This window comes from Myotis yumanensis, unplaced genomic scaffold (assembly GCF_028538775.1).
Source record: "Myotis yumanensis isolate MYYU_CA2020_CCGP unplaced genomic scaffold, mMyoYum1.0.hap1 SCAF_1, whole genome shotgun sequence".
In the NCBI taxonomy this organism is placed as follows: domain Eukaryota; kingdom Metazoa; phylum Chordata; class Mammalia; order Chiroptera; family Vespertilionidae; genus Myotis; species Myotis yumanensis.
In genome coordinates, this window is record NW_027223752.1 from 231,521,117 (window position 1) to 231,536,248 (window position 15,132).

Genomic DNA, 15,132 nt, shown 5'->3' on the forward strand with positions numbered 1-15,132 from the left:
CAAAGACATCTAGAATAGTGTTTGAGCAAACATCTGGGTCCTGTGGCCTAAGTCAACGCATAAAATTAACCATCACAATACCACGTAGGAAAGCCCAAACCCAACACAAAACAGCTGGGTTTATCCAACCGGTGAATTAGTTCTCCTTGTAATTTCATACCTTGTGCCTCCCCTCAACACGGACACATCCTGGAATGCCCTTGCCCAACCCTGCTTCCTTCACCACTGGAAAAACTCTGCTCACCTTTCAGAGTTCAGATCCAATGTCACCGGTGTGACACTTCCTTTAATCCCACACCCCTTCCTCCCTTCCCGAAGAACTCGTTCCTTCCTCGACCCTCTATGTCTGTGCTGTGACAGCACTGGTCACACACACTGCGCTTCAATTGCTTACACATCAGACAACAGACTAGCAGAGTGGTTCCAAATGCAAACCGTGGCTCCAGCTCCCACGGTTCAAGTCTTGACCTCACAAGTTACCCAACCTCTCCGTGCCTTAGTTTCATCTATAAAATGGAAATACAAAGTTGTACTGATGATCTATGGTTGTAGTGAGAACCTAATGTACCTAAAACTCTAAGAATAATTTTCCACATGTAGTAATCACTAAAAAAAAAAGGCAGTTATTTTCATTCTTAATGTTATTGTTGCTCTCTGGTTCCTGTGTCAGGTGGAAAGATCCAGTGTTTCTGGAGGGCAGGGACAGCAACAACCACCGCCCCCCTTCCCCCCCCCCCCCCCCCCCCGCCATAATGCATGTAATAGACCAGGGTCTATAGGCAACTATTAGAGTGTTCAGTGTCTTATATTCGTGGAATGCTCTAAAATATCCAAAGCCTGGCAACATTATAGCCCATTACATCATGTGAGGTCATTCTTATCCCCATTTTACAGATGAGGGAACTGAGAAGTAGACGTGAAATGAATTGTCCAATGTCACACAGCTGGCAAAGGCAAAGTCTCCAAGTTCAAGTCTAAGGTCATTGAGAGAGAAGGACAGAGATGCCAGGAATCCGGGAACGTTTTCCTCTTCTGGCCCAGGTACCAGCCTCCCTCCTCCCATCGCTTTCTTCTCATTGCCAAAATCATGGACATTCTGGATGGCGAAGCCTGCAACAAAGATGAGGCCTCCATCCCTGCGCCGGACTGACTGAGGAGAGGGTGTGGCCAGGAGAAGGCTATTAATACAAGATATCCTCCGCCGTGACCGTGGCCTCTTCTATTTTGGTCTTAATCTCTGGGAGGGGAATCTGACTGATGGCCACCACCACCAAGTTGGCAGCGTGGGCGGAGGCGCTGGCCACGCAGATCCAGAAGGACTCTTCGTACTGCTCTTCCACCACCACGAAGCGGAAGAGCCTCTCCTGGAAGTTGGCGATGCGTTCCGTCAGGTCGTGGAATCTCACGGCAGCCATGAAGCTGGTGATGGCCAAGGCCACAACACCACCTGCAACCCAGAAAGGTGGCCCTCACTCACAGCTCCTTTCGTCAGTCGTAACGACTTTATGGGAGGTGGCATTTCTGTGGCAGAGGCAACAAACTCGCTTTGGGTTTAAAAAAGCCCTTAGGGAGCCCTAGCCGGTTTGGCTCAGTGGATAGAACGTTGGCCTGCAAACTGGAAGGTCCCAGGTTCGATTCCAGTCAAGGGCAAATGCCCGGGTTGTGGGCTCGATCCCCAGTGGGGGACTTGCAGGAGGCAGTTGATCCATGATTCTCTCTCATCATGGATGTTTCTATCTCTCTCTCCCTCTTCCTTCCTTTCTGAAATCAATAAAAATATATTAAAAAATAAACCCCGCAGATGTATAAAAAAGCCCTTAGGGAGACACACATTTTAAATTTCTTTTTAAAGCGGCAGATAGCCCACACGGTGTGAGAGGTGAGAGGTGTTGCAGAAAGAGGATAAGCTTCAGATCAGATGGGCTTTCACCCTTGACCCCTCTAATTTTTTCCGTGCCCAGTGCCATTCTTTCTAGGGTGTGCGCATCTGGATTAGTTCAATTTCTAAATTGTTTAGGATTAGGATGTAGACCCTGAGGGCGATGTGGGAAGATATAAGAAAATGCCCTAGCCCAGTGGTCAGCAAACTGCGGCTCGGCAAACCACGGCTTGAGAGCCACCTGCGGCTCTTTGGCCCCTTGAGTGTGGCTCTTCCATAAAATACCGACTTCTGCGCATGGGCCACAAAGTTTCAATTGCACTGTACATGCGCGCCCGCACCTGGTATTTTGTGGAAGAGCCACACTCAAGGGGCCAAAGAGCCTCATGTGGCTCAAGAGCCGAGGTTTGCCAACCACGGCCGGCTCAGTGGATGGAGTGTTGGCCTGCAGACCTAAGGGTCCTGGGTTAGATTCCGGTCAAGGGCATCCACCTCCATTGTAGGCTCCTCCCTGGCCCAGGCCCTGGTTGGGCTCATGCAGGAGGCAACCAGCTGATGTGTTTCTCTCACATGATGCTTCTCAGTCTTTCCCTCTCTCTCCCACTCTCACTAAAAATCAATGAAAAATAGCCTTGGGTGAGGATTAACAACAATAACAAAAAAGAATATCTTATGTGTGGATCGGGGTTTCCACAGAGGGTAGACTGCTCTCTGCTTTTTAATGATCCTCTTCCCCTGTTTTAGATTAAGAAGAAGAGATGAGAAAAGGAGGAAAGGACGGTAGAGGGGAAACTGAAAGGACTCCAAGCTTCATATGTTTCCGACCTGTTGCTTCAAACTTTAACTTCTCTCTCTCTCTTTTCCTCTCTCTCTCTCTCTCTCCTACTGCCTTGATTTTATTTATTTTTCAAAAAAAACACATTTACTATGCTTTTTGTTTAGATTATTACATCTCCATTGAAGAAAAATTGGACACCAGAAAAAATCAGAAAGATGAAAATACAAATGTACTTTTATCCTAAAAGCCAGGTATAAACACTTTAAACATTTTAGTGTATTTCTTTGCATTTCTTTCTCTTGAACAAAATCAGTACTATGGCGCTCTAACCGTTTTACACTTGATTTCCCCCCTTACTTGAACATTTCCCCGCATTGTCAAATACTCTGTTATTGCACCACTTTACACTGGTACATAGTATTTTATCCTAGCAACATGCTTAGTTAATTTAATTCAGTTTCATTTAGTGTGATCTTATTTCTGGGTACCTAGATTGCTTCTAATTTTTGATATTAGAAAGCACTGCAGCAAACCCCTTCTTATGAATATCTTTTCCAGTTATTTCCTTAGCAGAAATTCCCATTGGAATTGTTTCATGAAAATATATTCATATTTTAAAAACATATATTTTTATTGATTTCAGAGAGGGAGAGGGAGAGAGAGATTGAAACATCAGTGATGAGAATCATTGATCAGCTGTCTCCTGCACGCCCCCTACTGGGGATCGAGCCTGCAACCTGGGCATGTGCCCTTGACTGGAATCGAAACTGGGACCCTTCAATCGGCAGGCCGACACTCTATCCACTGAGCCAAACCAGCTAGGACGATATTCATATTTTTATGCCCTTTGATGCTAAAGTTTTGTCAAAATGCCTTTTTTTTAGTACCCTGGTCAGTGGAGCTTGAGAGTATTGTCTCTCTGAGAAGGGAAATTGACAGAGATAAGCATTTACTTAGGAAGCAGGACTGAGCACTTTTCCACGCCAGCACTGTGGGGGTTCATGCAGAGGTGAACGGGACACCTGTAGCCCAGGTGGGGTCAAGCATGTATAGAAGTGATCCTAAAGGATGGCCACAGTCTCAGACACAGGCAACGACATAACTGACTTACTGACAGTCATTCTAATACAGGGTCAAACAACAGCACCTGTCTTTGTACTTAATGGTCACCCTTGTCAGGTAAAGGTAGCAGAAGATTATTGCTAGAACACATTGCCCACGGGACCTGGGCTTTCTGAGATGGCCCTCATTTCTCAGGATTTTGTTATTTTCATTACAGATGATTTTTTAAAGTTTAGAACTAAATGTGAATTAATTTCTATGTATCAATATATGCCCAAATCCATACACACACACACACACAGTCCTTTTGTATTGGTGTTTGGCTTGGAAAATAAGGCGCAATGGTCATCGATGAGACCAAGGATTAATGAAAAGGCAAAGGGCTTGGACTCAGCATTACCTAGGTTGGAATCCCACCTCTGCTACTCGCTGCTGTGTGACCTTACGTGTGAGCTCCGGGCTCCGCATCTGTAAATAGGGGGCTAATAACACTTCATTCAGTGGTCGCCAACTGGTGGTCCGTGAGGTCCGAAAGGTTGGCAACCGCTGCATGGAGGTTGTGAGGTTTAAACAAAAGAGGCAGGTGAAATCCCCAGGTTTCTTCTCTTCTGTCATCCATGAGGGCTCCTCCCAGCAGCAGCCCCTAGTCATGCGCTCTAACCATTTGGTCCTTTATTGTGACAGAGACTCTGCCTCGTTTAATAAGGAGGACATCTGTGCCCATCAGGAAGGCTATAGACCCAGGGAAGTGAAGGTGGAACTCAGCCTAGTGACGGTGAGGACACGAGTTTCTCCCCCAGGGGCCCTCCTTACCTGCCAGGACATTCCATAGGCAGATGCCCCCGGGGCCATTGACTGCCTTGTAGGGAACCTGGATCATGTTGAGAATGGCAAAGCCCATGCTGACCAGAGCCAGGGCCAAGGCCAGGAAGAGGAGCAGCAGGATCATCACGTGCAGGCCCGCGTTGAGCTCCTTCACCAGCTGTGGGAAGACTGCAGAGAGGACACGGCCATTATGTCAACATCAGAGCTCAGCTCAAGTTCCTAGGGTCCAAGCTTGTGTACCATGAAGGCTTTACTAGAGGCTGTGAGGGCCGGGCAGCAAGTGCTGGGCTTTTAAAGAGCTGGAGCTAGTCATGGCCTCCGGGTCTGCCACTTGTTAGTTGTCCAACCATCTTCTCTTCCTTGGGGAGAATGCAAAATCTAAATGTGTCCTGTTATATATATACTAGTAGCCCTGTGCATGAATCCGTGTGCCAGTAGCTCACTGCTGCCCTCCTGTAGCTCTCCGCTTGCTGCCCCACCCTCCTGTAGCTCCCCCTGTCCCCTCCCCCCTCCCCCTTCTTCTCCCCCTCATTGGCTTGCTGCCCTGTCTCCTCCTGTAGCTATCTGCTGCCCGTTTGTAGCTCATTGCCCACCCTCCTGCTGATCCGTGATCTGGTCCTTATGGTCAGTCATTACGTAACAACAATTTGCATATTACATCTTTATTATATAGGATTATTGATTTCAGAGGGGAAGGGAGAGGGAGATAGAAACATCAAGGATGAGAGAGAATTAAGTCCACAATCTGGGCATGTGTCCTGACCAGGAATTGAACCATGATCTCCTGGTTCATGGGTGGATGCTCAAGCACTGAGCCACATTGGTGGGGCAGAAGGCATCGCTTTGGCAAAAGAGGTCGGCAAGAGAGTCAGTGAAAGAGGGACGATTGCAAAGCTTGAATATGTATTAAGAGAGTTGCTTTCATTAAATCAGGATTGGTCTCAGGCATATGTGTGATGAGGGTAGCAGGATGTAGCCGAGTAAAGCCTAGATCTGGCACCCAAAGATCTGGGTTCAAATCTCAGCTTTGCTCATTTGCCACAACTGTCAAATAGGATCCTCTAAACCAGTGGTTCTCAACCTTCCTAATGCCGCAACCCTTTAATACAGTTCCTCATGTTGTGGTGACCCCCAACCATAAAATTATTTTTGTTGCTACTTCATAACTGTAATTTTGCTACTGTTATGAATTGTAATGTAAATATCTGATATGCAGGATGTATTTTCATTGTCAGAAATTGAACATAATTAAAGCATAGTGATTAAGCACAAAAACAATATCTAATCTAATAAAAGAGAAACATGCAAATTGACCACACCTCTGCTACACCCCAAGACACGCCCACCAGCCAATCAGAGTGACTATATGCAAATTAACCCAACCAAGATGGCGGCTGGCAGCCACGGAGCTGGAGCAAGCAGGAGGCTTGGTTGCCCCGGTGATGGAGAAAGCCAAGCTTCCCGCCTGCCCTGACCGGCTGTGGCCTCCACTCAAGGCAACAAAGTTTCAATTATAGAAGATAAATAAATCCCAGATACCTGCTTCCAGCCAGCCTCCACTGGGAGCTTGGGTGACTGGGGGCCATGGCCAGCCTGCAAACAGCCATCAGCTTCTCACCCAGGATGGCCACACCCTCATGGGGTGAGGGTCCCTGCTGGGGGGCTTGGCCAGCCTGCAAACAGTCATCAGCCCCTCACCCAGGCTGGCCAGGCACCCCAGCAGGACCCCCCACCCTGATCTGGGACAACCTTCAGGGCAAACCAGCCAGCCCCCACCCATGCACCAGGCCTCTATCCTATATAATAAAAAGGTAATATGCAAATTGACCCCTAATAGCAGAATGACTGGGAATGACTGGTCACTATGAGACACACTGACCACCAGGGGGCAGACGCTCAATGCAGGAGCTGCCCCCTGGTGGTCAGTGCGCTCCAACAGGGGGAGCTCTGCTCAGCCACAAGCCAGGCTGATGGCTGCCAGTACAGCAGTGGTGGTGGGACCTCTCCCGCCTCCTCAGCAGCACTAAGGATGTCCAACTGCAGCTTCTGCCTGCTCCCCGCTGGCAAGTGGACATCCCCCGAGGGCTCCCAGGCTGCCAGAGGGATGTCTGACTGCCAGCTTAGGCCCGATCCCCTGGGGAGTGGGCCTAAGCCAGCAGGTGGTCATCCCTCTAGGGGTCCCAGACTGCAAGAGGCCACAGGCCGGGCTGAGCGACACCCCCTCCCCCCCAAGTGCACAAATTTTTGTGCACCGGGCCTCTAGTGTATATATGTGTTTTCTGATGGTCTTAGGCGACCCCTGTGAAAGGGTCATTCGACCTCCAAAGGGGTTGTGACCCACAGGTTGAGAACTGGTGCTCTAAACCCTACCTTTCATACCCATCTTACAAGATTGTCCAGCGGATCAAGTAAAGTGTGTAGGGATGATAATAGCGCCCACCAGTGGGTATATGAGAAGCAAGGAGCATCATTGTGCATCCCTCATAATGACTCAATGCAGGTAGACATTATTTTCCCATGTCTGGTGGACACTTAATTACGTTGCACAATACTCTGAAAATGTCCATATGCATGTGGCAGGATAATTGAGTATTGGTATTTGTCTTCTCTACATTTGCCACTATGTTCTAGCTGTGAAGATTAAAGGATATATCATAACAGAATATTTTAAATATTGCCTGGGAAAAAGTCAGTTCTCCAAAAGGGTGGCTGTGGTTGTTGCTGTTGCTATTTTTACTCTCTGACTTCGCAGATCCTGTCTCCTATCAGTGTAATGGGGGTAATGATACCTGCATAGTGTATGAATTGGGGGTAATCAGCATTGACTGAGCATTAGTCAGTGGCTGAGCATTTTACATTTGTTCTCTCCTTCCATCCTTGTGACAAGGATATGTGGTTGATTTTATGCACCCCCTTTCCCCACAGGTTTGGAGACATTAACTCTCTTATCTTTGGGGAAGGTGACCCTGAACTCTACACATAGGATTATAGTCTCGTGTAGCCTACAGAGTTTAGATCACTATTTTCAGTAGTTATACATGAAGACTTCAAAATGATGGAACACTAAAGAAATGGGCAGACCCACTCGTCTGCAACTATCCCAGGGTTTCTACTGAACACCTCCCGGTCAAATTGAGGTCCGTCTTTGAACTCCAAAGTCCCTCCTTCATCATTTGATACCACTGACCAGCACCTCTTTGTCCCCCTCAGGGTCCAGGACTCAAAGCTCTCCTGGGTCCACTCACCCCACGACCCCATTCCTTTCCCCTTGGGGCCTTTGCTGGCTCACTGCCTCCCGTTATTCATGGAAGGTGGGTGTTTCCCAAGCCTGAAGGTCAGCATTTTGGGTCCTTCTTCCTTTAAAGTGTCCTTTCCACTCAGAAGTTTCCAGACACTCCATGTCTACGTCCTTAGTTTTTTTTTTTTACGTCCTTAGTTTTGATCTAACTTCCTGTCTGGGAGTGTTTCCATTTACAGTTATCTCCACCAGGTTATCACATCAGCACTGGAAACCGTACCCTGGAAAATAAACTCCTTTCCAAGGGATTTTCCTGCGAGAAGTAAGGCTTCTCGCTTCCTTTTCCTTCCCTCCCACCTCAGTGCCCCTAATACACATTTGTTTTTCTTTTCACACTTTCAGCCCTTTTTCATTCCAAACATAGTAGCTATGCCTGGTTACCTACTTGTTTCATTATCCCTTTCTTCCTTTTTAAAATATATTTTTATTGATTTCAGAGAGGAAGGGAGAGGGAAAGATAGAAATATCAATGATGAGAGAGAATCATTGATCAGCTGCCACCTGCACACCCCACACTGGGGATCGAGCCCGCAACCTGGGCATATGCCCCAACTGGGAATAGAGCTGTGACCTCCTGGTTCATAGGTTGACATTCAACCACTGAGCCAGCTGGCTTATTATCTCTTTTTTTGAAATGCAATCCTGAGAACACGATTAGCATCGCAATCCTCACCAAACACTTAAAGTAGAAAAGAATCACTATGTGATTGGCAAAGATAAAAAAGTTTGCTAATACAGTGTGTTGATAAAGGTGTCAAACAGTGTAGACTATTAATTCATATACTCTCCTGAGAAGGCAATTTGGTAACTCTATCAAAGCGATTTCACGAGAGCACACCCACATATGTTCAAAGCTGTATACTAGTATATTGGATATTCATTCCAGTAGCAAAAGATTGGAGAAAAATCAAAAGATGAAATTGCTAGTCATGTGTCCTTAGGTATGAAAAAGGATCTTAACTGATTGTAATATACAGTTGACTTTTTCCCCCTAAATTTTTATTGATTGATTGATTTTAGATAGATAAATAGATAAATCATTTTGTTGTTCTCCTCATTTATGCATTCATTGGTTGACTATTGTATGTGCCCCCTACTGGGGATGGAACCCACAATCTCGGCGTATCAGGATGTGGCTCTAACAAACTGAGCTACCTAGCCAGGGCTGCAGTTGACTCCTGAACAACATGGATTTGAACTTCACAGGTCCACTTACATGCTGATCATTTTCATCTTGTAAACAGATGGCATCAACTTACAGTTGTGGGGCACTGTCACCTCTAACCCCCATGTTGTTCCAGGGTCGACCGTATAGTTCTTTGGTTTTCTTTATGATTGGTTTGGAAATTGATTCTCTGGGGTGTTTCCTTTTAACTTGTCCTTTATTTTGATTTCATTGTTCGTGTGTGTGTGTGTGTGTGTTCAGCCTTTTATGTTATGTTTTTTTTTTAAAAACCTCACCCTAGGATATGTTTTTTAAAGACTGATTTTGAGAGAGAGAAACATCAATCAGTTGCCTCCCATACGTGCTCAGACTGAGGATCGAACTCGAAACCTAGGTATGTGCCTGACTTAGAATCAAACCCCTGATCTTTTGTTGTACATGATGACACGCCAACCAGCTGAGCCACCTGGCCAGGGCTATGTTATGTTTTTAATAGAGCTATATATTCCAATATCCTCACTCTCCCATTCTAATTTAATTGCCAGGTAAATGCAACTATTCCTATTTTCTTGAATGCATGTAACAAAATATGTATTTCCTTCATGTATTTAAATGATGTCAATTTGTATTAGAGTATTTGTCAATGGCCCAGCTTCTGTCTTTATACATTTAATAAGATACTAACCCTGGTCAGGTTCTTAAGAACTACAATTTTGAAATATAAAATCAAATAATGAATAAAATTCCTTATTCTCAGCAACATGTTGAGTAATTTTGATTTTGTATTTTGTAGAACGCTGTTCTCACCAGCAATCTGACTCCAAAGGCTTGCAGGATATTGCCTTTTTTGTTTTTGTTTTTTCTTTCCAGAAGACCAGCCATGGAGTCCTGCTCTATTTACACCCAGAGCAGCTCTGACGTGACCCTGGATGCCAGCCAACACTAGTGCCTGTCAGCCGGTGCTCGTGCCCGCCCACGTTCATGGCCCGCAGCCTTGCCTGAGGTCTCCTGCCAGCAAACATGCAAGCTGGGCTTTGAACCGGGGTAGTCTGATTCCAGAGCCCAGCACAGAGCCCATTTGCTTTTCTCAGACTACAAAATTTTTAATTTTTTTTTTTTTTGATTTCAGAAAGGAAGAGAGAGGGAGAGAGGGATAGAAACATCAATGATGAGAGAATCATTGATCGGCTGCCTTTTGCATGCCCCTCACTGGGAATCAAGCCTGTAAACTGGGCACATGCCCTGCCCAAGAATTGAACCATAACCTCCTGGTTCATGGGTCAACACTCAAACACTGAGCCACACCAGCCGGGCAGACTCCCAAGCTTTTATATAAACAGAAGTGGAAGCAGTTGCCACATTCCCTGATGGCTGGTTTCTGCCTGCAGCCTACTGCACCTGCCTGTGGGACTGGCTGGGAGTGCCTGAAGCAGGGGGCGTGGCCATGAAGTCCCTCTCTGCTCTGCTGTTTCCTGGCTGGGCGGCCTCAGGCAAGTTATGCCAGCTCTCTGAGCCTCAGTGTAGTCCTCTGTAAAATGGGATCATTAATAATTCCCTCTTTATAAATTTGTTGTAAGGCTTAAGAGACCAGCTGTGTGAAGCACTAGCAGAATGTCTGCCACATGTAAGCACTCAATATTTTAGCAGCTATTATTAATAGTGGTAAACGAAAAGGAATACAAGTCCCTATTTCTAATGTTTCTACGAGCCTTCACAGGGGAAAAAAGGTCTCTTCTTAGTGCTGAACAAGAACCCCTGGGTGAGTGTGGACTTTGTCACTGCGTCTCAGGGTGAGGCAGAACTCAAACTCCACATTTAGACATAAGCACCCTTCCCGATTTGGAAAAATAAGTGTTAGAATCTAAAGCATCTTTCCTGCTCCGAACATACTCACTCGTGAATTGGGACTCGCGGCCCCCGAGCCCGCACTGCCGCACCTTGCACCCTCGGAAGAGCCCGTAGTAAATGTCCCCAATGAATTTGACCAGCTCTGGGTCGGTGGCGTTGACCAGGTCCACTCCCGTCTGACAAAGGATCTTCCCACTCAGCCAGTGGGGCAGCACCAGAGCGACAATGATGAGGATGAAGGAGGAGAAGCTGAGTAGCGATGCCAGCCCGTACCACACCTTCTTGAACCATCCGGGCATCCTAGTGGGTGCGGGTCACCCCCCAGGCGTCTGAGCCGCAGCGGGGGCTGTTGACATCTTCTGGGCACTCGATGACCCTCTGGCCCGAGGTCAGCTCTTCAAAACCCACCATTTCAAGGTCCCAAGTCCATCCCCCGGTCCTCCCTCAGCAGCTGCGTCCACGGCCGGTGTTTACAACCACGTCCCTAAGCCTCTGAGAGACGGTCTTCACCTGAGAGGGTAGATGAGTGTGTTACTGAAGGAAGTAACCCTATACCTCCCACTAGACTAATGTTTCAGCCCAGGGTTTAATTGTTCCTCGTTTCACGTATTTAAATAACCCTGGTGTGGACCTCTTCGTGACGAAGATGTTATTAGCAGGCAAAACCAGGCAGATCTGACTATAAAGAGACACCAGCAATCACCCAAAATGCCTACGGTGGAAGGAAGAAAGTGGAATGATTAGCCCTTGAATATTGCCAACAATGCATGGTGTCGAATGTCGATCACTCCGATGCGTGCAGGGCACTTCTTTCTCTAAGATGTCACCGCTGTCAGAAATACCGTGAGATGACTTCCGTGCCGAAGGCTTTTAACTGACGTGTGTAAACCGGGCTTTACGGTGGTTCCTGGATGTATCCCTGGGTGAATCTGCCGTGGGTCAGAGTGCAGCCCGGGTCCGCACTACAGTCCTCTCTTCCGCCCCCTGCCTGTAGCATCACTGAAATGGGAAAGGAAAGTGATTTTCCAACGTGTTAGCAAATAATGATACCCCGCTGGGCTCTTCCTCTCTTTTTCTTTTAATCTGCAGGCACTAGAAAAGAAACAGTCCCTTATTTCTATCTTATACAGTGGCTTTAAAAATGTTGACTTGTGGTGTATTGCTTAAATGTTACCTTAATATCTTGTGAGTCAGCCCTAACCGGTTTGGCTCAGTGGATAGAGCGTCGGCCTGTGGACTAAAGGGTCCCAGGTTCGATTCTGGTCAAGGGCATGTACCTTGGTTGTGGACACATCCCCAGCAGGAAGCAGCTGATCGATGTTTCTAACTCTCTATCCCTCTCTGTAAAAAATCAATAAAATATATTTAAAAAAATATCTTGTGAGACTGGCAATGGCTTTGGGGAGCAAGATTGGGCAGAAGCGTCACGGAAAAATTCCTTTTTGGTCACAGAAGTCTGGAGGGGGGCTCCCCAGGGTTCCTTGCTAACCAACAGGAGGTTCGGGGACCTCAGCTGGAGAGTGCCGAGGGGGAAGCGGGACAGGAGAATGAAAGCCAGGTCGCTTCCCTATAACTGGGGTTCATGTCTGTGGTGTCTCTACAACAAACACAAAGAAGAGCCTCCCTCCCCCCGCTCCCCCCCCCCCCACCCCACCCCCGGAAGCTTCTGCAGAGCTCTACCACCTGCAAAGGGCTTTCCCAGGGCTTGCCCACCCTGATGCTCCGTAACCCTCTGTGGGAGGCTGGGGGCTGGGGTGGGGGTGGGGCGGGGCGGGGGATGTACTGACTATTCCAGCCATTTCTCTCCTGAGAACACTGAGGGTCAGGTCTTTGACCTGAAATAGCTCATCTTCATCACAATGACCTTAAAGTAGTGTTTTTCTGGTAATAAACAACAAATTACATATAAAAGAGTGCTTGGGGGGTGGGGGGCAGGGGCGGGCCAGGGGGTGGTCAGTGGGGGAAAAAAGGAGACATATGTAATACTTTCAACAATAAAGATTTATTTAAAAAACACACAAATTGGTAGTTAGAAAATTGTGATGAGGATGCAAACTACAGCGTAGGGAATACAGTCAATAATATTGTAATAACTATGTATGGTGTCAGGTGGGTACTGGAAATATTGGGAGGAACATTTTGTAAACTATGCTGTACACCTGAAACTAATGCAAAATAATATTGGAAGGGAACTGTAATTGGGGAATAAAATTTAAAATAAAGTTAAAAAAAAAAGAGTTCTTGACACATGAATACTTTGCCAATAATGACATTGTTTTAACATGAAGCGTGCTCTGAGAGGCAGGACATGCGCAATACTTTTGCGTCACATTTTGGCCCCAAATGATGTACCTATGTCAACTTTTGATGTTTCAGAGGTGAAGCCATTCTGTTTAGAAAAACTCTCGGGGAAACAACTGATTCCCAACAAGCCCTTGGCATGACATTGGAGATGAGGTTGAGCAGAACCATGAAAGGCCTGGGTTCAAATTCCTACTCTTCTGGGCACGTGCCCGGGACTCTCATGACTCCGTTTCCTAACCTGTCATAGGAGTGCGGTGCGAGGTAACATGAAATGGCCCTCGCACGTGCGTGGCATATAGAGGGCCCTAAATAACCGGTGTTCGCCCCAGCCAGTCTCCCAGTAATCCTATTGCTGGTAATGAAGCTTCTGATAATAAAATTACAGGATGCAGCCTGTTCTCTCATGACGTACTCCTGCATGCTGTATCTGGCACAAGTTTATTGCATAAACGTGCGTGTGTGCTGGGTACAGGGCCCTGTGTTTGTGTGGAGGGTGACACAAAGGTGTGTGATATGGGATCCTGCTGGCAAGGTTACAACAGAGTTAGGACAGCGGTTCTCAACCAAGGGTGATTTTGCCTCCCCCCGCCCCCCCCCCCCGGGGTGCATTTGGAAATACCTGGTGATATTTTTGATTGTGATGACCAGGGTGTGGGGCGCTGCTCCTGGCCTCTAGGAGGTAGAGACCAGAGATGCTGTAAGCATCCTAGAAGGCACAGGACAGATACACCGCCCCCCGCCCCCTCCATGCCTGCACAGAACCAACAGTGCTGTGATTGAGAAACCCTGTATGAGGGGCACAGAGTGAACTCTGCAAGAGAGAAAATGCCTATTGGTGAGGCAGGTGGTACCATTTGGTGGGGCTTACACACAGTCACAGAGGTCCAAGGATAATATTATAGGACTTGACACCATTGAATTTGTGTTCCTATCAGACCAGAGGCCTGTTACGTACTCATATTTTTAAGCAAACAGTATTTATTTTTATTAAAAGCATTAATTTGGGAGATACAAACACTTAAACTACAGTATGCTACAATTTTTGTATCATTGGTTTGGTAAATTTTAATGCTTAAATATGCCCCCCAAATTGACATCAAAATATCGCCCCCCACTCCCAAAATGCAAGAAGCCTGGAACTCACAATCTCTAAGAGGCCCAATGAATTGTAACATAAGTGGTGGCAAAAATGTCAATATTACTAATGCTCAATCGGCATTTATTAAACTCCAACTACTATTTAGAGCCACACAGCTCTATTACTAGCTTTTAAAACCCCTTCCGAAACCATAGGCAGCTAGGCCATTATATTCCCCTTTAACTGGTGAGGAGACTGAGGCTATTAAGCAGGGTGGCCAGGCAGTAGCCTTCACTCCTACTGAGAGGAAAACTGTATTACTCGTGGTTTGTCTTTTTTTATTTTTAGTTTTTAACTTAATTTTTAATATTTTAATTACAGTTGACATACAATATTCTATTAGTTTCAGGTGTACAACATAGCTGTTAGAATATTATTGACTATATTTCTTATGATGTACTTTATTTTATCTCATGACTATTTTGTAATTGTCAATTTGTACTTTTTTTTTCTTCTTTCTTTATTGATGAAGGTATTACATATGTTCTCACTCGTGGTTTGTCTTCTCTCGCCAGTAGACCCCCATTCTCTGATCCTGAGATGACGGCCGGGGCCACCCCACTCCCGCCCTCCTGCTCTCCACCGCTCCGGCCTTAGCCCCGCGCTCCGCACGCCAGTACCCCCGCACCTACCCGCAGGCTGCAGGGCTCCGCGGACGCACCGGTCCCGGGGCGGGCCCGCCGGGTTGGGGGCGCGGACCAGAGCGCCCGCCCCTCTGGGGCGCCTTCCTCCCCGAGCCAGGCCGCGCGCTAGGCGGCAGCAGCGGGCGCCACGCGGGGCGCGGCCGCGCGCGACTCCCCTCGGCTGGTTGGGCAGCCGGGCCGGGGCGGGGCGC

General features: G+C 47.1%; 1 protein-coding gene across 1 annotated transcript; it reads right to left on the bottom strand.

Moving 5' to 3' along the window:
• Window positions 1–764: 764 nt before the first annotated feature.
• CLRN2 (clarin 2) lies at window positions 765–14,967 on the bottom strand. The gene is made up of 4 exons (XM_070411016.1): window positions 14,930–14,967; window positions 10,902–11,854; window positions 4,533–4,712; window positions 765–1,447 (listed from the first exon to the last, which is right to left on the bottom strand). Exons 2-4 carry the CDS (start codon window positions 11,152–11,154, stop codon window positions 1,182–1,184), a joined length of 699 nt encoding a protein of 232 aa, XP_070267117.1. The 5' UTR covers window positions 11,155–11,854; window positions 14,930–14,967; the 3' UTR covers window positions 765–1,181.
• Window positions 14,968–15,132: the final 165 nt, after the last annotated feature.